Here is a 26,372-nt window from a genome sequence, read left to right on the forward strand (position 1 = left end):
ATTAACGAGTTTGTTTTTTGTTGCTTTTTTCTATCATCTTCTCCAGTCCTGGACGCTAGGCAGTGCTCTTTATCCTCAGCTGAATAGGTCGGCCAGGGTACAGCGCTCCACTGCTCGCTTATAAACGATTACCTACTAGCAGTGGATATGTGGGTACACAATGTACGACTGCGCTTTTGATGTAAAACAACTGCGCAAGAGGCGGATTAGCGGGCGGGAGAGGAGCGGAGCGGAGCGGCGCGCGGAGAGGAGCGGAGGGGAGGAGAGGGGAGAGCGGAGAGGGGAAGAGAGAGGGGAGGGGGCGCAGGAGAAGGGGGAACTTGAGTGTCGTACGCAGTTGCACAATGTTCATCTTCACGGCTCCATCAGTGCACACGGAAAAGCTCACGCAACATCCCTGCGATTAGCGTTTTCGGAGCTCAGTGCGCGCACTCAAAAAAAAGAAAAAAAAGAAAGAATGATCTTGGAGCATATCTTGCTGTGATTATAGATCATCGATCATATCTTCTCACAGCCCGGGTAAGTCAAGCCATGGTTTTTCCAAACGCACTTGGGAGATGATTATTTTAGGAATCGCCTCCTCCGACTTTTCAGAGCTGCTTTCGGAGTGGAGCTGAGCTGCGTGCTGTACCATGGTGTACCGTGGTGCGCTGTGTATCTTTAGGCCGTGGTTAAACCGTTAATCCGGTGTTACTTTTATAATTAATTACTTTCATCTTGTGTCCTTAGATGAGCACAGAAAACCTACTGGAAGCTTAATAATAATAATAATAATAATAATAATAACACGCGTCCCATCCGTGCCCCTGCTTAGATAACTTCATATATTTTTTTGAAGATTTTTTGCAATCTCTGTTGCATGACCTAATGCTAAAGTCAGAACCGTTCTAATCTGCTGTCAGTGTGGTTTATTTACTCACTAACCCAAACTGTAGGTGTTGTAGCCCACGCTGAGCTGAGCTGAGCTGAGTGGAGCTGAGCTGAGCTGAGCTGAGTGGAGCAGTCCACTCCCGTGCACAACTATGCTGCGTGCTCTTCTCCACTGATGTGGCGGAAACGCCATTGTAACATTGCTGCTAATTAATTACCCTCACATTTCTCTCGGCCCTTCTTCTTCTCCTTCCTCGTCGTGTTGTGTGTTCTAGTTTATTCTATTTTCGGAACGCCAGCTATATATCTAGGTCAGAGAAATAGTGCAGAAACGCCAGTCGGCTGGTGGTTTTAAGTTCCTCAGATGAGTCGATGGCAATCTCATTCCCCTTTTTCAGGAGCAGTTCATGGAGAACTCGGTTCACAGAGGAGATATTGGGGTGGAGGGAAGAGGGGAGGGGGGGAACGAGTCTATCACCTTATCCATGTTGCTATATACAGACTGGTGCTATTTAAAAAATGTACAATCATGTCAGCTTTCACTAGTGGGCTTCATGGCACATGAGTCAGGGTGCCAACAATTATGACTAATAAACTGTATCACTGATAGTACAGATATATTTCTGGAAAAAATGTGTTCTGAGAAAAAACAAAACAGAAACTGCTTTTTATGGATTTTCTTTTTTTTTTACTTCTGGGGTAGTATCTGCAATGTAGTATCTTGCCAGAGGTTGATTGCACTTGACGAAGGAAGGACGTAAGTGTATCCTTCAAACAAATGAGAACTACTGAAATAGACTTGAAGAGAGAAAGTGTAAAAGCGAGATAAAGAGGACGAGAAAGCAGAGGCGAGGATCACAAGCTAAGTGACTGCTTGCACTGGTGGAGTTTAGAATAGAAGAGCGAATTAGTTGTGAGGAAGAAAAGGTGGGGAACGAAGCAGAGTGGCTTAAAATGTCTGTCTGAGGTCTTATGTATGTTTGAACCTTATTTAGTTTGAACACAAAACATTGACAGCATCACTACTGTTAGAGCAAAGGTCTTAAAATGACTGGTCTGACTGTTGGGTTTTAGTCGAACAAAATAGGGACTGTGTCTTATTCCATTTGTTTAATCAGTCGATCTTGATCTTGAAAAGAATAATAGTTGCGATTGTTCCTGCTTTAGAAAGGATCTTCTTAGAAAAAATGATCCAGCAATGTACATAGTTATTCAGTAATTTAATGTGATGAGTAAGTTTATCATTATTAGTTTTACGATTTGCAGTGTACAATGAAGGGAACTGTTTTTGCTATTATGGAAAGTAATAAAATGGATAGAGAGAGAGAGAGAGAGAGAGAGAGAGAGAGAGAGGAAGCAGTTGGACTCTTAGTAAGGGTTAGCACGCCTGTGGCAAGACCTTCATAGGAAGGAGGTAGAAATAAGATGAATGATTGTGGTAAACTTTCAAAAGTAGGCATAGTTCCCAGTGAGGGAAAAAATACTTTAAAATACCCCTTTTCACTTTGCTCTTGAACTGCGCTACTAATAGCTACAGAGTATGTATGTACACACACACACACAGGCTCAAGCTGCTCTGTGCTGTCTTTACTTTCCTCGGGCCATTTTTCTTTTTATCATTCCTTTGGGATTATTGTTTTCTGGCACCAAATTCTAAATGAAGTATTCTCTGATAGCCTATAAATCAAAAAAGGTTACATGCTTTCTGCCTTGAATTTATATAATGCTTTATTTTTTTTTACTAGGGGGAGGTCCTGGATATTTCACCTATTAATCAGGTGCAGTTTTATTTATTTAAATACATGCGCTATTGACGTTATTTTGTGACTGCGCCTCAGAGTGATTTGAAATGTACAGTGACAACTTTGTCGTTCAACACCTCTAACGCAGCATTAGATTGCATGTCCTGGGTTGTATTAATGTGTTCTTTCCCTCAGGCAATAGGCTGAGCTGTGGATTTTATGCTTCCCCTGTGGAAGTTAATGCACTGAGGTCATCATTTAGGATTGTTCTTAGAAATTAGCTCACACAGTACAGCAAAGCACCTGCCTTTTGGAGAGCTCACAACAGTTTCAACTGATTTTTCAACTGGGAAATAATCTGGGTGAATTTTAGCGATGACTTGTTTAATGGAATGTGGCTTGATGAGATATAAGCTATAATACTCTTTATCTACTATGGTCATAGCAATAAAACATGGTATACCTTAATTTTAATGATAATATTATTAATAATTTTGCTTTCTTTACTTCCCCATTATTATAGGCCAGGAATATAATGAGAGAAGGCAGCCCCAATTTGGACATTTTTACATTTTTTGATTTACCATCACTTATCTGGATCTGTCATAATTTCAATTTAAAATCTCAATAGCTCTGTTTCTTATTCAAAGTCCAAATGGATAAAAAAAAGAAGCCGGATTTACCTAGGCCAACAGCAGAGAAAGCAAGAATGTCTGAGGGGACAGAGGGTAAAAAACCACCAAGAAAGACCAAATCAGACGACCTGGATTTCTTATCTGAAGAAACTGATGGCAGAGATAACCAGCTGCATGATTTAACAGTTAAAGAGGCTGACTGTTCAGAGGGTAATATGAAAGCGAAGATCAGACCTGCTGCGAAACGAACCAAGAAACCCCCAAAGAGCCTCGAGAACTTCATATGTCGTCCTTCTGTTCGAGTTTTTCAGAGGCCTGAACCTTTGGGGCAAAGTGTCTGCAAACGAAGGGATGGGATAAGTGCTAAAACTAGATGCTACAGTCAGTTATGTCACCCTGTTCAGAAGAAATGCAACACTGACTCATTGGTAACAAAAGACAATACAGCTATGACAAATACTGATCCATCAGCACTTTCTCCCTCCTCTCTCATCACTTCTGGTATCATGTCGCCTCCTGCAAATTCTTCTACTACAAGGGCAGTTAAAAAGGTATGAGCCAGTCATTTTACACTGGGTAATATGCTTATTTTTATTAAAGTCTAAAATAAACTGCTAAAGGTCAGAATTAAAAAATGCCTTTCAGGGTGCAGCAGGAAATATTTTGTACCATGAAAAATATGACGTCTTGAGGATAGCATTAACATGGAAGTTACGCACTTGATAGTTATTTGGAAATTTTTTATTATTTCGTATAGTATATGTTACAGCTGCTTTATAACTTTTAAACTGTTAATCTATTTTTGCCTCACCTACTTTCCCTGCCTGTTGTAACTTGACACTGTTTAATTTTTTCTTTCCCTCGCTGTGAACTCTCTTTCTCTCTTAAACTCTCATGCCACATTTAGCCATTTTCTATATCAGCATTTGATCAAATGATAAAACCCTCTAGCTTTGTTACTATGTGATATTCTTGTAATTGCTGCTTAAAAGTTTTTTAAACTGGTATACTGTGACAGACTGTGATCATGTATTTGCTCCTTGAAAATCAGTAATTTGAGGGATATATGAAGAAATCAAGTAATAGTAAAGAATAGGAACTTGGATTTCATGTGTACACAAGAGTGGTTGTTTATAGTGATCTTTTTGTCATGCATCATCTATTTTGACAGGTTCTCCCAAAACAAAATAAGAAGACAGATTTAAAGTCAAATATAACACTACAGGAAACCCCACAGTCATCCAGCAAACTGTCAATTTCTCACAAGATAATGCTCAATACTCATATAAAGCAGCCTCTCTCCTCAAAACATCCTCCAAATTCCACCTCTCAACAGGACTCCAGCTCACAAGAGAGCATTAACGTTCTTAATGAGGACAATACACAGCAAGGTCAAGCCAGTCCAAACTCCAGTTATGGAAATCTAAATGAATCCAATTTACATATTGTGTCATCTAAGCTAACATCCTGTTTTCCAAGAAAGGTCTCAGAATGCAATGAGAGTAATTCAGAAATGCAATCAAATATGTATTTGAACACAAAGAAGGGTGTGGGTTGTGTGGATGATCCCAGCCATGCTAATGTTAGAATATTAACTTCTGAAAAAAGTAAGCAACAAAATGGCTCCACACAAGAGACAAGTACTTGTCCAAATGACCTGCCAGAACATCCCACGTCTTTCCATGTAACTGAGTCCCCATCGTCATGTAAGTGCTTGGACCCCACATCAGACCTGTCAGAGAATAGTAGAGGAAGCAAAGGGCAAACTGAAAATAAAAACATATGTTGGACTTCAGAAATAACGATGAAATTCCCTAAAAATCCTGTTTCTGAACACAAAAATTATAATAGCACAAATGACTTGGCTAATGATGAGCATGGAAAGCATAGCAAGCTTTGTACAAATCAAGGACAAATGGAAGTACAGTGCTTGACTAACACTAATGCCTGTCTAGGTTCTACAATAAATACTCAAGTATCTTCCAGCCCAGTTAAATGTCTGATGGATGGCTTATCTTCAAACAGCTGGGAAGACAAAAGACTGTCAAAGAAACGACATGTCAGAAGTCTTCGTAGCAGTAAGATTGCAAACGTGGACAATGAGGTTAATCATAGTCCTGTTGCCTATAAAATACTACACAGTGGTTCACAAAATGAAACTCTATTCCATAGTTCTTCAGAATCATTGTCCTCATCTCAGTGTAAACAAAATCCAGTTGGACAACCTCCCAAGTCCCCTCAAAATGTAAAAAATTGCAGTTCCGAAATTTCATCCCAAAATAATCCACCATGTAGGAAAAGAGGGAGACCAAAAACCAAATTAGGTGTGGGAGTTCAGGCAAACAATTCTCAAGTGTCTGTTGTTAATCCTCCAAGTGATCAAAACCCAGAAGCCCTAGAGCCAGAACTTGATATGAAGCAGTCAAGGCCTATGGCAAGAAAACGTGGGCGTCCCAAACAGTCTTTTTCTGTCCAAGCACTGGAAACTCAGCCAACATTAATCTCTAAGAAACAGGATTCTGGAGACCTCCATATTACTTACACAGACAAAGCAAGAAACATTCAAAAGTGCAAGAAAAGCAAGAGAGTAATAATGAAGACAATAATTGGAAAGATCAATAAAATGAAAGTGAATAGAAAAGATCAAGTGCTTACACAGATTTTGTTAGGGCAGAAGCAATGCGACAATAAAGATATTTCTCAAGAAGGGACAGAACGAGATCCGTGCAGTCCAGATTCTACTGCAACACACTCCTTATCTTCTCTTGTATCATCTTTTGGAGGCAAACTTGGTTCTCAAATCAATGTCAGCAAAAGAGGAACTATCTACATGGGAAAGAGGAGAGGTCGCAAACCGAAAAGCCAGACAACCTCTAATATTTCCTCACAGAAATCTCCACAGATGTTCCCAGACAACCCGGCTTTTAATCTTAAATCTGCTTTTGCGCAGTCATCATTAGACACGCAAACTATTCCTTTATCATGCTTCTCTAGCACATCTAAAAATTTTACCTCATCATTATCTGGGAGTAGTTCACAGATACATTTCAGTACCCCAAAAGTCAAAGCAACTTCCTTTAAACAACTCAGTGAAAATTCCCAGGCTTGCTGTGAAGCAACATTACAATGTAACAGTGGGGAAGGAATTAATGATAACACCACATCAGACGGGGGTGAGAGGAGCAACAGGTTGGATGATGGCATTGGATTTTGCTCAGCATCACCCACAGGCTCTATGTTCACAATGTCTGGTGTTCCTGGGAGCAGTTCTTTTGAGGGTAGACCAAAGTCTCTTTCCTCCTTGCCTTCAGAGCGCCTTTTTTCTTCTCATTTACCATTAGTCTCTGGAAGGCAACAAGATTCCAGTCACTTATTGACATTTGCTGACCAAGAGGCCCATAAGTTTAAATGCCACAGGAAGGGTAATCATTGCCTTAGTCGAGAAAAGCCTAGAAGACATAAATATAAATGCAAGAAGTATATACAACTCAAGGCAAAACACCAAGATCCAGACTTTCTTGCTGATATTGATGACTTAGTTGTCAGATTGAGTAAGATTCGTATTGTGCAGCGTATCACCCGAACAAAGCTTACTGATGATGGTAATGCAACCGGAAGAAATGGGCAAAAGGGCAAATGTCAATCCTATGATTTGCAGTGCCTACAAGAAAAAGTTCACCCCCCAGCCATGTTTCAGATTAACCTTAGTGGCTACTATTCTCCACATTCTGCCCTGTCCTGTGAACCTCTTCATTACGTTAGAATGGCAAATATGAGAAGGAAACATGGTTGCTCCTCTGAGCCAAATGAACAAATTGTTACACATTTTCCTGTGATGCATAAACTTGGATACCCATACCCAGGTGGTGGATTTATCCACCCATCCTACAAAGTGCCATTTACAACCACCTCACTTGGTTTTGGACTCTGTCGAGGATACCCATCCAGTACATTATATCCACTACCTTTTCCACCATCATATATGCACCACTACTCTAAAAACCCAATTATCAGCCCATCTAAGTTCCACAAAAAGAGGACCAAGTTTCCAAGGCAAGAGTCTGCAGTTTGGGGACAGAACACTTTTGGAGCATATCCTAGGACGACCTCACACTCCTCCTGTGACTGTTTCAATACAGAAAGTGGGCAAAGGCAGAAGCAGAAAGAGAAAGGCAAAGGAAGGCGGGATAAACATAGTATGATGACAGAAAGACAGCATGGAAATGATGCATGTCTTTGGCTTAATAAATTCACAAAAGACAATGAGAATTCTGGAGGCTGTTCATTTAACTCCCCCTCCCCCTCTCCAGTTTTCTCACAAATCCAACAGAAAGACAATTCCTTTCCTTTTTCACATTTAAATCCATCAAACCTGGGGCAGGGAGGAGAAGTAAGCTGGTCAGAGCATCAGCCACCATGGGGTCTTGGCAACAATAGCCTAAACCAGCCCTCACTTGAAAAAACACTTGAAATCAATTCAGTGGGCCACAAGAATACTTTGAAAGGTCCAGAGACTGATATGAACTCAAAATCAGCTCAGCATTTACATAGAAGAACTGAGTCTTGCTTAAAAGTGCCTACACTTATTAGCAGAACTCCAAGTCAGAAAAGGATCATGAAGTCAAGAAAGACTAGAGGACTGACACCTGTGAAAGAGTTATCTTCTGGAGATAAGAGAACACCAGGTAAGAAGGTGTACAAATCTGTTTTTTATTATTTGGTATAATAGATAAAATCTCTCTCTCTCTCTCTCTCTCTCTCTCTCTCTCTCTCTCTCTCTCTCTCTCTCTCTCTCTCTCTCTCTCTTTCTCTCTTTGTGAGTGTGTGTGTTTATTGCACATTTTAAAAGCAGAGACATTTGTGCAGTTAAATCAGAGCAGCTTGTAATATATTTGGGTGTCTTTCTGCTCATTTACCACCCACTGTTTAACTGGTGGCATAAGAAATGAGAGTACAGACTGCTTTTTCTTGTCTGTGTAGTTCCTACTACAGATTTCAGTTGGCAGGCAAAGTGCTTTCAGACGTGTTAGCTCTTAGGTATGTTTATATAAGCTACAGATATGCTATGATATGCGGTGTCCTGGCACTCATTTTATTGTTAACTCTATGTTGACATGCTGACTGCAGCATTCAATATGTTTATTCTTGAGTTATTTTGCAGTGATAATACAGTGTAAATGTAAAAGCAGGTGCTGGGTTGTTGCAAATTGCTGCCTTTTGTAGCACTTTTATAAACCTAAGTGCCTGCATAAATTAACCTGTATTTGATTGAACCTGCCCTAATATTGAAATGTGCTTTAGTTCTTTTTGGGGCAATATTGTTGGTTGGAATCTTATTGTGGATTGGTGGCTCCAGCGGTTAAGGCGCTGGGTTGGAGATCGGAAGGTCTGGGGTTCAAGCCCCGGTATCGCCAAGCTGCCACTCTTGGGCCCTTGAGCAAGGCCCTTAACCCTCTATGCTCCGGGGGTCCCTTACGAGGGAAATATCAAGGTCCGTGACGTCGGAGTGACGTGGGGCCGCCTTCCCGTGGGCTCACCACCTGCAGGAGGGACCGTAAGGGATGGTGCTGTGAGGATTGGGCAGCAGTCGAAGGCGGGGGCCTGCTTAGACTGCTGCCCCCGCGACCCGAATTACGGATAAGCGGAAGAAAATGAATGAATGAATGAATGAAAGGAATCTTATTGTACTGCTATTAGTTATTTAATAAATCTAGGACACTAGTGAAAGTACTATTTAGCTAATATGGTAACAAACAAACTTCAGCATTTAAGGAATATATCTCACAGCCCTGGGTGGTTCATTATCTTTGTGGCATTCTTTGGGTGTTTGTGAGAGGAAACATTTGCTTGTTTTTTTTTTTTATATATATATACCTACTGTATGTTGTATCTACATCCACTGGTCATTCATATCACCAAATAATAACAGTAGGACCACTGCAATGAGGATCTCTATTGCAGGGGTCAATTTACCATTCTCAGCACAGTAGTTGTACTGGTGATGTGGACGTACTGGTAAGAAATGAGTAGTATGTTGTATTTCTGTGTTTTTTAACACTATGTACACTTTTTGGATATTATATTTAACAGCCTCGTCTTGTTAGTCTAGTATTAATTGTCCTTGTACCGCATCAGTGTCAGTTTTTGACCGCTGGACTGCTGTTGAGTGAATATTTGTGTTTACATGATTGATTTTGACACTGTAGTGTCACAGAGAGTGTGAGAAAGGTCCACAACTTGAACAGTGGTGGTGGGCTGCTGTGGGGTCTTTCTGTTGATGAATAGGGGAAATGGGGAGCTGAGAATTAGTGAATAGGACCAGAGGGGTTAGAGTGAGTCATTTTAATTTCAATAAAAAGTGCTGACTTTACATAATAAAATAAAAAGTCATTGTACATACTTAATGGAGGTGTGCAGTAGGTGAAATATAGGTGAAAGAAAAGCAAGAGGGAACATATAGCAGTGGTAGCATTTTATATAGCCTGTCCTTCATGGAGTGAGTTATTGTAGGTGACTCACTTTTACTTCACTCAGGACAAGCTTTGGTCTGCCATATTGAAATTTGCAATGCATATCTTACATTTAGGGAGCAAACAAAAAACATGGACCAACTCTACTATATTCAATTAATTTTATATAAATTTATGTCATGTAGTGTTATTTATTCCTAAAACACTGGTTTCAGAATTAATATTTTATGAAGACTACCCTGGAGGAAATAACAGCACAGAGCCTTTGCTAGTAATGGATGAAAAATTGTGTTTAGATTTACCAAATCTGGAGTTTTTTGGAACATTTTGAGTTTTTCATATACTTACTGCAGATTTGTGCAAAAAGATTGATTTGTTGTTCTACAAAACTTAATGTTTTTTTGGATGCTACAGCCAAAACATAACCTCCTGGCAGAGGTTGCAATAAATTTTACTGTTTTTCTTCCTTCGAAATTTGCACTTGTTACATAAGCATATGCTAATTTTTTTATATACTGTATATGTAGCTTAATTGTTTGATTACATAGATTTGCATTTGTGTGCAGTAGTGCTAAATAAGTGTATAGAAGGTAAATATAAATTAGATGAATACTCACACAATTTTTTTTACAGGATTGCTTTCACAAAAGCTATTACATTAATGATGCTTAATGACTTTAATAATAAAATTTACTTTATTTGAATGTCATTAGCATTAATGGGCTAAATCTACCTTGTTGCTCTCTGCTATCAACAACATTTTCTATAATTTGATTAGTGCATACCTTAATGAAATATGAAATGGCTTTCAATATTGTCTCAAGGCCTACAATAACTCTGAATTTTGTTAACTCCACCTTTTAGACCTAGTGGCATTTTTAATTGACTTTGAATATCACCTGAATTACTTTGGAATGGTGCTCAAAACTATGTGCTTTTTAGTTCAGAAGTCTCTTTTAATGAATGTAACTGATATTTTGATTAAAAGTTAATACACAAGTATTGAGTTACATAACAGCTACCCAGAATGCATTTTATTAGACAGGAATGAGTTTGGGATTATTTGTGGTTAACTATAATCATGCAAACAACCATTCTCATATTCATTTGTCTTTAGTCCTAGGCTGACAGAAATGTAACAAGTCCCTCTGAACCACTGCAAGCTATGCTACACAATTCATCATTATGAATTATGTGCTTATGCTGTTATCTGCCTGCCAAGGAATGTCCATTTAGAGTCCTGCTATAGAGCTCCTGTCTGCCAGTGGCCAATATACACCATTCTGTTTGACTTGGAAAGGTAAAAAGAGAAAAGTGCAGGCATTTAGCAGTGGCAAGGAAATGTGGTTATGTGGGTGGGGGTTAGCCTGGAAATCTCCAAGTGAACTTTTACAAATGGCTGAGAGAGAAGACCGAAGGAAGAGAAAGGGCTGTTTTTTTGTAAAAGCCAGAAAGAGTATATATGGCAAAAGTAAACCTTCTTACTAGCTTCATATGTGCTTTTGCACTTCCCCACCCTGACATCTTTGGTCAGACCTCTTTCTTTATATCTCGTCCCTTATTACTTACCTAACCTCCTCCCAAATGCCTGTTTGTTTTGTCTAAAAATATACCTTCACTATGATACCTTGGCTGTTGATGTAGTTACACTTACATGTTGATGTGACAGAGGTAGATTTAAAGTGATCTTGGTCTGGCTTTTATTCGGCCTAGAAATAGCTCATCCATGGAAGCATTAAAAAACAATACACAAGCCATATTACAGCACCATGCTCAGTTTGTTTTTCCTCACTGTCACCTCATATGTTGTCTGTCTCTTTCTTTCTTTCTTTCTTTCTTTCTTTCTTTCTTTCTTTCTTTCTTTCTTTCTTTCTTTCTTTCTTTCTTTCTTTCTTTCTTTCTTTCTTTCTTTCTTTCTTTCTTTCTTTCTTTCTCAGAAGACTGTCTTTTTGTCTTATTGGTATGCTCATAAACAGAACTGAAATGTTACTCCCCACTATATTCCCTGATGTATGATTGTTTTGTGCTGTAAAAAGAGGTATTTGATGGTGTGTTTCAGAGCACACCCCATTCTGATTTTACAAGCCTTGTTCTAGAGATCCAGGGTTTGCTGTGGAATGCACTTCAGTGCAGCTCTTTGAACATGATCATGGTTGTATCTAACCAGTAGCAATGGCTAACTGGAGTGGATTAAATGTTAATGTTAAAATGCAAAAAAGCTGTAAATATTACTTATAAATCAGACATTGTGAGTGATTAGTTATACATTTTTTTTTGTATTAAAAATCTTTTAGTGAAAAAAATTAAATAAAAAAGTAATCTTTTTTTAAAATTAGATTTTGTGTACTAGAATTTAGACTAACTAGAGTTATCTTTTTAAAAATCTAATTTTCTCATAGCTTCGTTTTTACTGTACAGCTCTTAAAACACCACAAACATGCATCAGAATAAACTCACTATGTGTACACACCAGCTCTAATTCTAACGAGTACATTTTAGCAAGTAACAAGTGTGCATTAAAGTATAAACAGCACTTTGTGTTCTAAATCTGTTAATTTGGTAGTTAATTATGCGTTTTTGCAAGAAAACAATAATTGCCAAGCAACAATATAGTGTGTTTAAACTGTTTTTAGATCAAGATCTTAAGATTCTTTATTGCCAGGCAACCATGTTGGTGGAATTTGGATTTAATACAGCTCTGAGTGCAAAACAGACAATAAGTACAAAAAAGATCTAGCACACAAATCATGATAAATTATAGTACAACTATTAACATTAGACATTAAATACATTATAGTTATATTAGTTATATTTTATTGTATAAAGTTTGATAGAGAGAAATAGCTGAAATATGATGTATGTTGCGTTGGATTGGCCGTTATTTTATAGCGGTGTTCCTGATATGCGAGATATACAAAAAGTGAACAAAATGCAGAAGGTGAGAGCTTGTATATAGTAGACATATATAGACGTAGACGTAAATACGGATGAGGTGGTTAGGTGTGTTTGTAAAAAAAAAAAAAAAAAAGTTGGATGGTCTTTGTTACTTTGTTGTAATAACTAACTGATACATGATATTTAGAGACTTCCACTGAATTTAGCTGCAATTCTTATTGCCTGTTTTACAGGTAGTGATCAAGCTGGAATGTTTTCCAAAAAGCTTCAGTGCAGTAACTCTTCATCATCCAAAGATCCAGAAAAGATACCAAGGGAGCTAAACAGGTTTAAAGCCAAAAGGAGGCTTCTGAATAAGCATAAGTCAAACCAATTTCGCCGAACCTTGCCTCTTTTAAGGGATAATCATGCACAACCAGTAGCTAGAAGTCCCCCTTCTACAAGTGCTAAAGTACAACATTTGAGTCCACCAAAGCCTCCAAATTCTGAGGGACAGGAGGTTACAGATTGCAACGAAGAAAAGAAAAGAGGACCAGGACGACCAAGGAAGAGTCTTAAACTCTCTTCTCCATCATCTTTACATTTTGTTCCTGAGCTGTCCTCCTCTTTGACTATAGAAAAAGCAACAGAGGAAGACAACGATAACAGTGATACAGTGCTGGAAGTCATTGAGCTTGTCATTCAAGGAGAGCAGAGAAGTGGGAAAAAGAGGAAACTCGATGAATGTCTGGAAGATGGAGATCAGGATGAGAATGATCATGATCATGAAGAAAAAGATGTGACTGAGAGATCTTCCACTCATTGCCATATGTGCTCGGCATCCATGGGTACATCACCTAGTCAGGTTGAAGACAACCGACAGGAGCATGCTATAGACTCACTACCCAATAAGAAGTATTTGTGGGCAGGTCTTTATTCAGATGATTATAAAATGGAAAAGTAAGTTCCAACACATATACCACGTCACCTATACAATCAACAACGAGCATCTAAACAACTGTTTTGTGACAGCAGTGCAGTGAATAAAACCATGCAGATAGGTCAAGACTGAAAGACCCACTCTCTGGTTGGGAAAATTCACCATTTTCTTGGGCTTTCTGTAAAGAGTGAATGTTTGAGCCGTAGACTTCTTGTCAGCATGAACAATGCTAATCACTGCAGAATACAGAACTGCCACTCAATGAGTATTTTTTGTTGTTCGCTTCATTTTGTGTAATTTTTAAAAACTGGTTACTGGTATTGCTACTGGTGCATGAAAAATTCAGGATCGCCTGCTTCCAAAATACTCACACCAGGCAGCAAAACACCCATACCACTGTCAAAGTCACTGACATGAATTTTCCTCATTCTGATGTTAGAAGTGAACATTAACTAAAGCTCTTGACCAGTATCTGCCTGATTTTTTGCATTACGCTGCTGATGGCATGAATGTGCACAGGGGTTCCTAATATGCACATAATATAATATATATACATAATATGCACACAAACATATAGGATTTAAGATTTGTATCTCTTATCGTATTACACAGTAAATAATCTTAGATTTTTATTTCATAATTAAAATAAAGCATTCAGCTAGTCTGGACCAACCAGCAGGTCTTGAAAGTTTGTTTGGTTAAATAAATCTACAGTGTATACAGTTGTTAAGATCATTATTGATAAGAAGCTTATATGTTTATTCTGTCTTCGTTAGCATCCCTGATCAGCCTCATCAGCTAAATTTAGAGAGTCTAGAGTACAGTCCAGAAGAGCACCAGTATGGCTTGCTTCCTGCACCTCTGCACGTGGGTAAGTTTCAGTTTGTGTCTTCAGTTATTGCAGTTGCTGCATTGCAGTTATTATTGGGTTCATACAAAACTATAAATTATTGGTTTTGTAGAAATTATAAAAAAATTATGAGAATATGGGTTTTAGGTAAAGAATTAATTACAGGGAAGCTTTTCTTTTACATGTACCATACCTTAATATATGTGCAAAACTCTTCTCCTGTGTTCTGCTCATGTAAATGTGTGTTTGCTTATGCGTATCTGTGACAGGAAAGTACCTAAGAGTGAAACGGATCAACTTTCAGTTGCCCTATGACATCCACTGGCAATGCGCACGCAACAAGGTGCTTTTAATTTCTGTTTGAAAAAAAAACATTTCCAGGAATTCGACCCATGTTGTACAGCATTCATGATATGTATGTTCCCCCCTCTTTAGCTATTTGAAAAACCTGTTAATCTACCACAGGCAACACCGTCAAGTAAGTGTGTGTAAGAAGGCTAAAATAACTCTGTGTAATATTAAGGACAGAGACACTTTTGTTTTTTGGCTTAAATGCAACAGTAAATCTGAGTTCTCTTGTCAGTACAGATGCTTGATTACTTTTAATCTGTATATATATATATATATATATATATATATATATATATATATATATATATATATATATATATATATATATATATATATATGTATTTATTTTGCTATCACCAGTGTATGATTTAAAAATTGTTTGTCTTTGACTTCAGACAGTTCCTGTAACCCCCCGAACAGCAGTGCGTCTCAGTCCTGCTCTGACGATTTCCTTAATACAACGTAAGAACATATACACTTTCACATTGTGTGCCAGGTTTGCAGTGAGTTTTCAGGTCATCCTTATCCACAGGTATTAGGAAACATCTTATGAAAAAAAAAAACACACCAAGCAGCAGTGCACTCGAAAACAGAGGTGGTTTTTCATTCCTGAATGAAGGGAGCAGAGGAAGTCAGCAGGGCCTTGTTTTTCTTTTGACTGGAACAGGGCCTGCAATACATTCCCACAGAGGAACAGACTGACTCTGCCAGATATTGTTGATACTTTGTTTGCTTTCATTCTTTTGACTGCTTTTATAGATGTAATGTTTTACAGGTATGGATTGATAATTACTTAGTCAATGCTTGCATCATTTTTCTTTAAATCACTTTTACATAATCTGAAACAAAGCATGAATTTCAGGCTCAGTGATGATGAGAGTCAATCCTGTGATACGGCCAGTCACTCACATGTATACGAGGAACCCCATGAGAGCCATCATCACCTCAAACAACAGGTAACACCTCATATTGTACACACCGTAGTAGTGAATAACAATACATGTAATGTCAGACTTAGTAAAGGCTTCTGTTTCTCATTTACAGGAGGAAAACAGTGACAATGAGAACTTCCCCTCAACCTTATCTAGTGAGGAGAGGTACTGAAAAAAAGTATTTATACAAATTGAGATTTATTGTCTTAATCATTCAAGTGTTTCCACAGTGTAATCTTGTGTTATAAAACACTTTGTATAGCAAACGATTTAAAGACCACTGAATACCACCAAGTGTATCATTTAGTGACACATCTGCTATAAATATATGAGAGCATCAGGGTAGTTGTTAAGTGACACAGTATATACAATGTGCACTGTTAAGAAAGTGCCATTCAGAATTTGTTATATATGTACTAATCCAAAGATAAAAAAAAGTTGCACCAGGTACACGATATAGACAAAAATTATTGGGACACCTGACTTGTCCAGGAATATGTAGTTTTTCTGGAAAGATGTTCCGTAGACTTGAATTGTGCTCGTTAAGCTACAAGGGCATTCATATAATAAGGTACTGATGTAGCGTAAGGAGACCTGGGGTGCGCTCAAGTCTCCTAAAGGTTGTGATTGAGGTCAGAGCTCTATAGCAGGCTACTCAGCCCATGTAAATTCTATCTAAATGGAGCTGATTTTGTGCACAGGTGCAATATCATGACAGAACACGTTTCAGACTCCAAGTAAAACTGAAGGGAAAATTGCTACTACATACAAAAACATCCCATACAAAATGTGTGCCTCCAACTTTGTGGTTACAGTTTGGGAAAGAATTAATGTTATTACAACAGTAAATTACTAAATGCGGAATTGGATGTTCAAAATGCCGATACGAACCTTATGGTCAGGTGTCCCCAAATATTTGATTCATAAATAATACATTCAGGCTAAATTCAACGTTTTTTTCTTCTTGCGTAAGCATCAATATTATAATATATTACAGATCAAATATAAAAAAATCTCATGTATAAAAACATTACTTTTCTCTTAATGATCTCAAAACAAAATAAATCATGTGAGAAAATGTATTATGGGTTAATACATTTATATAGTTTAAAAATATAACAGTCATTTATTCATTCATTTTCTCTCTCTCTTAATCTTTCTTTGTCACTTGCCCACCCTGTATTGTCATTTCAGAAGTTTTGTAATGAAACATGGTATCTTCCTGGTGAGAAATTACGAGAAGATGAAGGCAAGACAGGCGTTTCTTCTGAGAGAGGGCATGAGAGAGCAAGAGAAAGAAACGGATGAGGACAAAGAGAGTGCACAGCAGAGTGAGGGTAGAGGCCTTGGAGAGGATCCAACCATCAAGTCAGGTCTAGGAGTTTGTGTAGTTGTTGGCGACATGTGCATGTGTGTATGTTTTTGTTATTTATATAGTTTGCATGATGTTCATAATACCTTAAAGAATTTCTGTACTTCAATAAGCAAGGAGTCTGTACGTTAGTAAATAATAGATTTATCAGGGTTAAATAATACAGGAATACAATGTTTATTTTGCATGGATTTTTTTTTCTACATTCATTTCATCACTGCATTTGAATACAAGAGATTGCATGGTATGGTTGCATACTTCACCCCAACCAATTTACCCCCCATCCCCCAACGTCCTTCATCTTTTTTTTTTCTTTTTTTGCATGTTGTAGGTCAAACCTTTGGATCTTAACCCTGAAAAAGCTTTTTAAATAAAAAAAAAAACTTTGTGTCTGTTTCAGCACATGATGAGTGATTTAAAATGGAATCAGTTTTAGTGAAGTTTATTTTGGAAATACATAAATAAATAGTGTGTGGTGTTGTACATGTCGCAGACAGGTGCCCGACTGAGTGGATGTCATGTTCTAAAGAAGGGGAGCATGTAACTTTTAAGAGCAAAAATCTCTCACACACACTTCAAGAAATCTGGGAGAGGACTGTTCGTTTTAAGGGTATGTTTACTGACTGAAATGAGTTGTGTGTTTGGATAATTATAAAAAAAAAAAAAAAGATGTCTGAAAGAAAACAAAAGCAAAAATGCAACTAATTTCTTTTTCGTTTGTTTCCACTTTATTCTCTTTTTGCTTATGTTTCTCTTTCATTTGTATCTGTTTCTGTCTATGTCTCTCTTGGTCCCTCTCTATCTATTTGACACTTTCTCTTTTTCTCTTTGCCACTATCTTTGTTTCCCCCCTGTTTTTCTATTTGTCAGGATCATCTGGACAAACTCTTAGTGATCCTCTCCTTAACCTGTGCTCTAGAAAAAGGTGTGTTTGTGCGCCACAAAACACTATTTTTACTGACCACTAGATGGAGCAGTGTGGACCTACTAGAGCATGACAACATCTGTGTGTGTGTGTGTGTGTGTGTGTGTGTGTGTGTGTGTGTGTGTGTGTGTGTGTGTGTGTGTGTGTGTGTGTGTGTGTGTGTGTGTGTTTACACTTTAGGTCTGATTCTGCTCTGATGGACCTCAGCATGGTGCAAAAGCAACTCCAGTCAGGACACTATGAGAGCCTGGCTGCCTTCCACTCAGACATGCTGACTGTATTCCACTGTGCAGAGGTCAGTGTGTCCTGCGTTTCTATCCTCCATTTATTTTCTACACAGAACTGTGCTATTTTAGTGTCATGAGAGCTCACTGGCTCTTTTGGGGCTGCATCTGTGTTGTGGGTGCAGATGGTTTTCTAATGTTCAAAAACACTCCAAAATCCCACCTCCCACCACCACAATTCATTTTAACAGCACAAATTTTATAAACATGTGATTAATGCAGTGAGCATTTCTAGATATAATATAAAAAATACATAAAATATAAATGAATAAATATAAAGAAGAAAAAAAAGACCTTCAACGCAGCACACATTTATTCACGAAATCCTTTCTTTACTCAGAAATAAAAAATAAAGAAACACATACAAGTAATTTTGAATCACTAAACATTTGTTTTGTGCCATGTCTCAAATCAAGCACCAAAATCCACTATGATGCACGCATCTGCCAATTAAAACTATCAATGATTATACATAGCAAAAGTTTTGTTTGTTGTCCTGATGGTTTACGTAATTTAATACACCATAACTACTTTCGAACATTACAATATTTTGAATACAAGAATATTTTGTTTTTCAAACATACATTTGCGTAAAGCATCCATATTTGTCCATGCCTATGTTGATATAAATATTATTTTAAGTTACATTTAGAACAAATAAAAATGTGCGATTACGTTGCGATTAATTATGAGGTAACTCATGACAATATATATATATATATATATATATATATATATATATATATATATATATATATATATATATATATATATATATATATATTATAAGTGTGGAAGTATAACCATACTGCGATAAAGGTTGGCATAGCTAATATATATGTATACTGATATTAATTCCAGGTGCATTGATGTAATCATTGATATTTGATGCTTACAATAAATTAGCCTGATTTAAAAATGTTTAATTTGATGTCTATTTTAACAAAAAAAAATGTTTATCAACTGCTTAATAGTGAGTCTGCTACTTCTGTTTTGTGTGCAATTTAATGTCTGTCTTTTTGAAAATGTAAATTTGTATTGGCAGTGGGCAGTGCACAGCTTTTGTATGATGCAAGAAGCAAAAACAAGGGCTCATAGCCAAAATGTTTGCCAGTTGACTTGCTGACTTTTTTCTCAAGGGCAAAAACTCAATGTGCTACATTAGAAGAAGATAATGACTATAGCTCCCCCTGGGAATTTATAGATTCATTAATTTCCTTTAGATTGTATTAACGCACTGAGATGGATGAGTGTCTCATCAAACCTTGCGCCCATTATTTTCATGGAAGGCTCTGTGTGTACAGTTATTGCATATTGAAATGTTAATAAACAGATGATAAATGTTATATACCATAAAACGATGTATTATGCAGTCATGTTGATCTTCACATGAACACTTATAAAACATACTGATTATGACAACATACTGGAGATAGGAAAGTACTGTTAAACAGAATTACAGACAATTCAGAGTGCAGATACAAAGGGTTTATAAAGCAAAATAAGACATTTGTAAAATTGTTAAATCAACCCATGTATGACCATATACTCCTCTCAATCACCCCTGTAGAAATGACAAAGGACCCGAATGCTACTTTGCTTTTACATTTTCCCACTATAAGATGCCCCCATGTTTCAAACCATTAATTTCATGTTTGAATTCTAGAAATACTACGGTTCAGAATCTTCAGTCGGTCGGGATGTGAGTCAGCTGAGGGCCGTATACCACAGAGCTCACCAGGAAGCCTCAGCCCACATCAGCAACTTCCTGTAAGGGTTAAGAAGCCACGCCCACACACCTTACCTTCCAGGGCATATTGTGGTTGTGGTTGTGACCATGGTAACACACAGGCATGATGGGCCTTCAAGAACAGGCAGATGATGCCCTTCAATACCAAAGACCTGTTGTGTGGTGCGCTTACGTGGGCACTGAGTGTTAAACAGGTAAGGGAAACAAATGTAGAGAAATGAACACTGTATAAAACAGTTATATTGCCTCAGTTTGAGATACATGATGATTATGATTAATACACATTACTGTGCAAGGAAGTCAGGGTTTGTACTTGGGTAGGTTATTTAATGTGCTATATAAAGCATAAAGTAATCTGCTGTGGTGCAAACTATACAACAGTACAAAGGACACTTAATGGATCAAAGACTTTTATTCCCTTCTGTTAATAGAGGCTCACAGTGGAACCATTACTCAAAGCTTTCTTTAAGTCCTTCATACTCGAACTCTTCAGTTTAAGTAGCATGCGTTGCGACGGCAATGTGTGTAAGTATTTTATGACTATTTAATGGGACATTGTGTGATTATAGCTCTCTCTTTTCTTTTATGAACAGCCCTGCTGGATGGAATGCTTGCTGAGGAAAAGATTACGACTCAGAGATTCATATTTATTCGAAAAGAGTGGACAATTCCCAGAGAAGAAAATCTAAAAAAAAAAAAAAAGACACTTCTCCATTCCATTTCTTCCAATTTTTTATCCTGTCGGTTGCCTTGTTCAAATACGTCTTCAGTATTAAATTACAAAGAAAAAAAAAAGCATGGGGTGCATGAAGCTTTGGGGACGGGAAATGCTGAGGTATTTAGTTCAACTTTGGCCAAGGACATAAACAATCATACTAAATCTATTTTAAAATTGTAAATAATTTAATGTTTTTTTATTTATAATGTGTTTTTCTTTACGTTTGTATATACATTATTTGCCTTGCCAATGACTGCACATAGTACCAGTGATATGATTTAATGTGAGATGTGCCTAGTAATAAGCAATAATTGGAAAGCAATAAGCTACTTTTTTTATTATTGTGACTGTACTACTTTGAAACTCCTTTATGCTGCCCTCTAACTTTGCACACCAGCCTGAGAGGTGATGTTGGGCATTTTCCTAATTACATGAAACTTGATAGAGATTTAATTCTTTAGGAGGAAGAAATACCGTATGCTTTGGCATGGGTTGGGACCCTTTTCACCATAAGCGCCAAACAAACACAAAGAAGCATACAGTCCTGTGCTAAGCATACAGATTCTAATAAACTTCCAAGAAAACGTTTCCCTTTTTTGTACAGTCTTCACAGTACTGGCAAAGCAAAAGTATTTCTATTCCCAGCTTTGTTAATCTATGCTAGCATTTATTGCTGGCTAGTTTCCAGTTTCCACCAGGGCTTGGCGCAAGCTTTTTTTTTCCCCTGCTGGGACAGAATCATTGCTTCTCAAAATGTGTCTTTACATTTGATTTTCAGTGAAGCATTTAGATCATTACAAAACACACTGCAGACCCAGCGTTCTGACCAGATGCAAACTCATTAAGGTATTTTAGCTCTATTTTAGCTTTTTCTAAACATCATATTGAAAAAATAAGCTTTTTAAAAAAATGTAGGCAAGTCCTACTCGAAAGCCTTAAAATACATGACAATTGAATAGTATTTAAATCCGTTTGTGTATTTGAATGAATAAGGGAGTGAGAAATAATGCACAGCTCATCAGCTGCCACAACTGAATGAAAATTGTTCTCAAATGTACAAATGAATAATTTATTTAAATGCTTCCAGTCATTTGTGTACATTGTCATTTTTCTCCAATTTACCAACAATATAAATATATCTTCAAAATTCTAATTGCTATTAGGGTCCAATTATATATATATATATATATATATATATATATATATATATATATATATATATATATATATATATATATAAAATCCCAGAATTAAATTCAGAACATGAAATTTGATTCCTGCACAAGTGGCCCATTGTGACTTCCAACTCAAACAATAGAGAGTGTCATAAATGTGTGGTAGCCCGGGGAAAAATGCTTGGCTGCCACTGAATTCTGGCAAACAGCCAAAAAAAAAAAGCATTTCAGATAAACTTTGTTCAACATTTTTTTTTATGCCTAAAACACATTGCTCAGTTTTAGAAGCCAGAAATATATTTTACAAAAACAGTTACATTATGTTATTTACTGTTGTCTTTCTGCAAGACGAATTGTGTAAAAATCCAGTTTAGCAAATGCAGCTAGTCTTGCTAAAGATGTCTAAAACATTTACTAGTTACATGTGATTTTCTCACACAGTGAATATCAGGTTATTTGGTAGCTACAGTATGTGCCATCGTGAAATAATCAGTTCACTTTGTTATTAGCTGTTAGCCAAAATGTCCGGAATTTAATATTTAAAAAGTTTTCCCAGGTCATCACACATATATGGCTAAAGAGTCTTAGGATCCCCACCCCTGATCTATGATGTAGTGGCCACTCAGGAGCTTTTTGTTTAACTGTTTAGTGTTTGTGTTTGATCTTAATAAAGCCTCATTTATTTCTGTGTCCTGTGTCTTCCTGTCTGACTCAACCAAACCTTACTGCCCCAGTAAGACTGAGTCTCCAACCCAGTCCTCGCCACACTAGGAAAAACATAATATGACTGCTAAGCCGCTGATCAGTTTTTCAGTGATGTTGAAGTATCTGCAGGCTACTGAAGAATTCTGAGGTAAAGATTTCATTGTGTCTTACACAAAATGACAAGTGTGGGGAAGATCTGTGTGTGAGGCGACCCTGTGAGCGTTGGACGTTGTACCAGTGCAGCAAACAAACAAAGCCTGGAAAAGTCAATGTGTTTTATTTCAGACTGCTGTCATCTTCGACTTTATGAAACTACAGTAATTAATAATAGAAGCATGTCACAAATTGTTGTTGCTCTAGTTGAGTGAGAAAATCACATGACTCATTGCTGTCCAAGCATGACATTGTCAAGAATACTTAAGGAAGCAGAGAATGCTCTTTATTTATTTTGGATTTCCTTCTGAGCTGAAGCTTCCTTCTGAGCGTCTGATGTGCCAAAACACCTTGAAGCGGATGTCTACTCTTTGAATGGTAAAACTCAAATTGTAAAAAAAAAAGTAAATAGTAATAGTATAATAATAAAACAAACCTTTCTAGGAAGGCACAAGATTGACAACAGCTGACATTTTGTTGGCCATCAATCAACAAATCCCAGCTTATAAGTTGAACCATTGCATTAGTCACATTAATTTTTTTATACAATAGTTCCTCATTCCACTCAGATTGCCCTGTGTTTATATACAGGTTTACCCAGTTGTCCAGCTTCTACAATGTGAATTTAAAATAATTGTCACCTAAATAGACTCTAGGAAATTTCTTAACAGCTTTTCCTGTAACTCAATTTAGAATAATTAATGAGGCGTTCTCACTTTCAGTTTGAAATACTTTGCATTGGTGCATTGGTGTTGTGCTGACAGTAAAGTTGTGTTGAGGCTTGTGCACCAGCTCTGATTTCCTTTACAGCTCCTGACTGCATGTGACTCAGATTGAGGATTACCAGCTCAACAATGGCTTCTGGCTTGTCTCATCAAATCCGCTGCCCTGTGTGTTGGAATGATTTAAAGGACCCGGTGTGTCTTCCATGTGAGCACTTCTACTGTAGAACATGTATTACTAAGTATGTGACCAGAAATGCTGCTGACCCTCGATGTCCTGAATGTCGCAACCCTTTTACCTGGTATGATATCAAAGTAAATCGAGTTTTAAGAAATTTGGTGGATGCGGCCAAAGACCATCTGAGGGAACATCAAGCCTTAAAAGAGTCAGTGACAACTGTCTCAACGGGGACCACACTTGCCCAAAACCAAGACATCACAGAAAACTGTATTTACCACATTGAGAAACTCAAGCTTTTCTGTGTGACAGATCAAAAACCAATTTGTGTTGTCTGCAAAGAGGAAGAGACACACCGGGGACATACTTTTAAAACACTGAATGATGCATTCCACTGCAAAAAAGTAAATTGAATAAGTTTACAACTGCTTTTTGAATTATATATCTTAAAGAGCTGTCTAATACATTCTTTAGCAAAAGACATCTGAGGCTCTGGAAACTTTGCTCAGCGTAGAAGGCACACTGATTGATTTGATTAATGATCAGGCTGAAGCGATTCTGAAAACAATGGTAAGTGACATAACACTCTTCAGAGTGAGATTCAGGGAGTTTTTCCTTTCACTGGCTTGCATATTAGGGATACACTTAACCTCTTAACCTCTTTATCTTTGCAAAGATGCTTTGGGACAATGTACATTGTTAAAAGCGCTATACAAATAAAACAAACTTTTAATTAAATGACACTGAATTCAATTAAATTTAATTATATCTATAGGGGAAATCCAAAACACTGTCAGACCATATCTCTGACCAGTTTATGAAGCTGCGCAAGTTCCTGGATGACAAAGAGAGAGAGCTGAAGAAAAAGCTAGAGGAGGAGGAAAATCAAATCCTGGGCATAATGGGAGTAAACATGTGTACAATGGAAGAAATGTTGTCAGATGTGGGAACAAAACAAGCAATAGTGAAGTCAGCTTTGGAAATGAAACAACCAAGCCAGTTCCTACAGGTTATTAATTTTTTAACTTAACAAATCTTTTACCTAGAAGTTATAATTTAAAGAGAATAAATCAGATTTATCACAATATATTTGTGTGTCTACAGTGGTGGAATGAGAATGGACGCTCCGTAAATAGGGAAATATTCTTATTCAAAACGTGAGTATCCTATAAAAAAAATGCACTGCACAATTTCAGCGAAAGGTGTCCAATAAAATTAACATGGAATAATTTCTAGGGACCTAACCCTGCAGGATGTCAGTGTTATACCTGACACCCTGTCTCTTGGTATCTATGAGACTTACCTGCAATTCTTTGTATGGAAAGAGATGTTGAGATATATCCAGTCAGGTAAGTTGACAGACAAGCTGACTACCTATGTGTGGCATATCTTTTGAAATGCAAAAAAACCCTATGCTTATGTTGTTAGTTATCATAACCTCTTCTACTTTTTCCCAACAAGTGCCTCATCACCACACTGTGGAGGACAAAGGTGATCAAGGCATAAGCATTTCTCCCAGTGGACGCTCTATCCAGCCCAAGAAGGTTGGAAAAAGCCAAAAAAAACAAACGCAGCTCACTTTGGTTAAAGGCAGAGTCGTCATTTTACGAAGGGAAACACTTCTGGGAGTTGGATGTGGGCATGAAACTGGACTGGGGTGTAGGAGTTTGTAGCTGTGAATCAGGAAAAATTGTCAATGACACAGTGCTTTGCTTCAACTTGGAATTTGGCTACCACATCCAGCAGACCCACAATACGGACAAAAGAACAGTTAATATAACATCAGGGGCTAGGAAGATAGGCGTGTACCTGGACTGTGAGAAAAATCAGGTCTCGTTCTACAATACTGACCAAATGACTCTTATTGATACCAGAGTTTTGTCACAACCGTCACCCCATTCTCTCTGTCTCTCAGCGGGGCTTTACTTAGATGGAAAGAACAGCGATCCACTCACCATATTTTGGTATTAAGACATTATTTAACTTTAAAAGTTAAATTCAGTGTATAAAATGTAGGTATTGTTTATTAAACCTACTGTATAGCACACCACAGCTCAATTCAGATTGTTTAGGGTGTGTGGTTAAGTTCATATTACAGAGTCTGACAATAGTTACTCCCAGCAAATTAATATTCATTCGTGAACATACTGTACAAACAATTACTGATATGATTATGCATATTGCAAGTGTGAAAATATATTTAACATTTGCAAATGTAACTATTCAAACTAATTTCCTTTTAGGAGATTGTTATCATTTAATTGTAAGATTATGCCATCAGTTTTTAGATGCTTTAATCTTTTGGTGGGCAATTTTGCTTTTTTTGTGCTTTTTTTTTACATGATCATTTTACAAAATTAAATGTAATTCTAAATTAGTAAAAGTTCAAACATCATTATATTTTAATAATTAATAAAAAAGTTCCAATCACCAATTAAAAAAATTCACACCTAATAATTTAGTTTATGTGTACATTAAATGTTCAGTTTTGGATGTAAAATCAACTTGTACTGTATAATTGCTTTAATTTGTTTTTTAAATATTTAATGCACATTATTTTGTCAAATATATTACAATAAATTTGTATTTTGCCATAAAATATTCTCCTTAAAATAAATAAAGCAGTTTTAGGATTTTATTTAAGAAGGATTTAGTTGTAGAGTATGAACTTGCTAATTTTAGTACACGAGGACAACAAAGCTATGGACAGAACAGTGGCTCATCAG

General features: G+C 37.2%; 2 protein-coding genes across 10 annotated transcripts; both read left to right on the top strand.

The window, feature by feature from the left end:
- Positions 1-48: 48 nt before the first annotated feature.
- Positions 49-21,800, top strand: LOC310733086 (histone-lysine N-methyltransferase ASH1L-like). Of its 8 annotated transcripts, XM_083553980.1 has the most exons (17): positions 313-519; positions 2,616-2,648; positions 3,136-3,798; positions 4,419-7,932; positions 12,846-13,551; positions 14,308-14,402; positions 14,651-14,724; positions 14,817-14,859; positions 15,128-15,194; positions 15,595-15,688; positions 15,777-15,829; positions 16,859-17,074; positions 17,534-17,646; positions 17,907-17,961; positions 18,142-18,256; positions 19,912-20,189; positions 20,589-21,800. In XM_083553980.1, the coding sequence occupies exons 3-16, from the start codon at positions 3,268-3,270 to the stop codon at positions 20,017-20,019; spliced, it is 5,784 nt and encodes a 1,927-aa protein (XP_083410106.1). In that variant the 5' UTR covers positions 313-519; positions 2,616-2,648; positions 3,136-3,267; the 3' UTR covers positions 20,020-20,189; positions 20,589-21,800. The 8 variants fall into 8 exon arrangements, with proteins under 8 accessions (XP_083410112.1, XP_083410107.1, XP_083410109.1 ...); XM_083553986.1 differs by lacking the exon at positions 2,616-2,648 and having other exon boundaries at positions 49-519; positions 16,859-17,037; positions 17,530-17,646; XM_083553981.1 differs by lacking the exon at positions 2,616-2,648 and having other exon boundaries at positions 127-519; positions 16,859-17,078; positions 17,530-17,646.
- Positions 21,441-26,284, top strand: LOC310733317 (nuclear factor 7, brain-like). 2 transcript variants are annotated; one of them, XM_083554502.1, is made up of 10 exons: positions 21,441-21,559; positions 22,623-22,741; positions 23,557-23,676; positions 23,959-24,050; positions 24,121-24,216; positions 24,422-24,655; positions 24,751-24,803; positions 24,883-24,995; positions 25,108-25,712; positions 25,768-26,284. In XM_083554502.1, exons 3-9 carry the CDS (start codon positions 23,601-23,603, stop codon positions 25,317-25,319), a joined length of 876 nt encoding a protein of 291 aa, XP_083410628.1. In that variant the 5' UTR covers positions 21,441-21,559; positions 22,623-22,741; positions 23,557-23,600; the 3' UTR covers positions 25,320-25,712; positions 25,768-26,284. The 2 variants fall into 2 exon arrangements, with proteins under 2 accessions (XP_083410628.1, XP_083410627.1); XM_083554501.1 differs by lacking the exons at positions 21,441-21,559; positions 22,623-22,741 and having other exon boundaries at positions 23,461-24,050.
- Positions 26,285-26,372: the final 88 nt, after the last annotated feature.

Source organism: Silurus aristotelis (assembly GCF_946808225.1).
Source record: "Silurus aristotelis genome assembly, chromosome: 1".
Lineage (NCBI taxonomy): Eukaryota > Metazoa > Chordata > Actinopteri > Siluriformes > Siluridae > Silurus > Silurus aristotelis.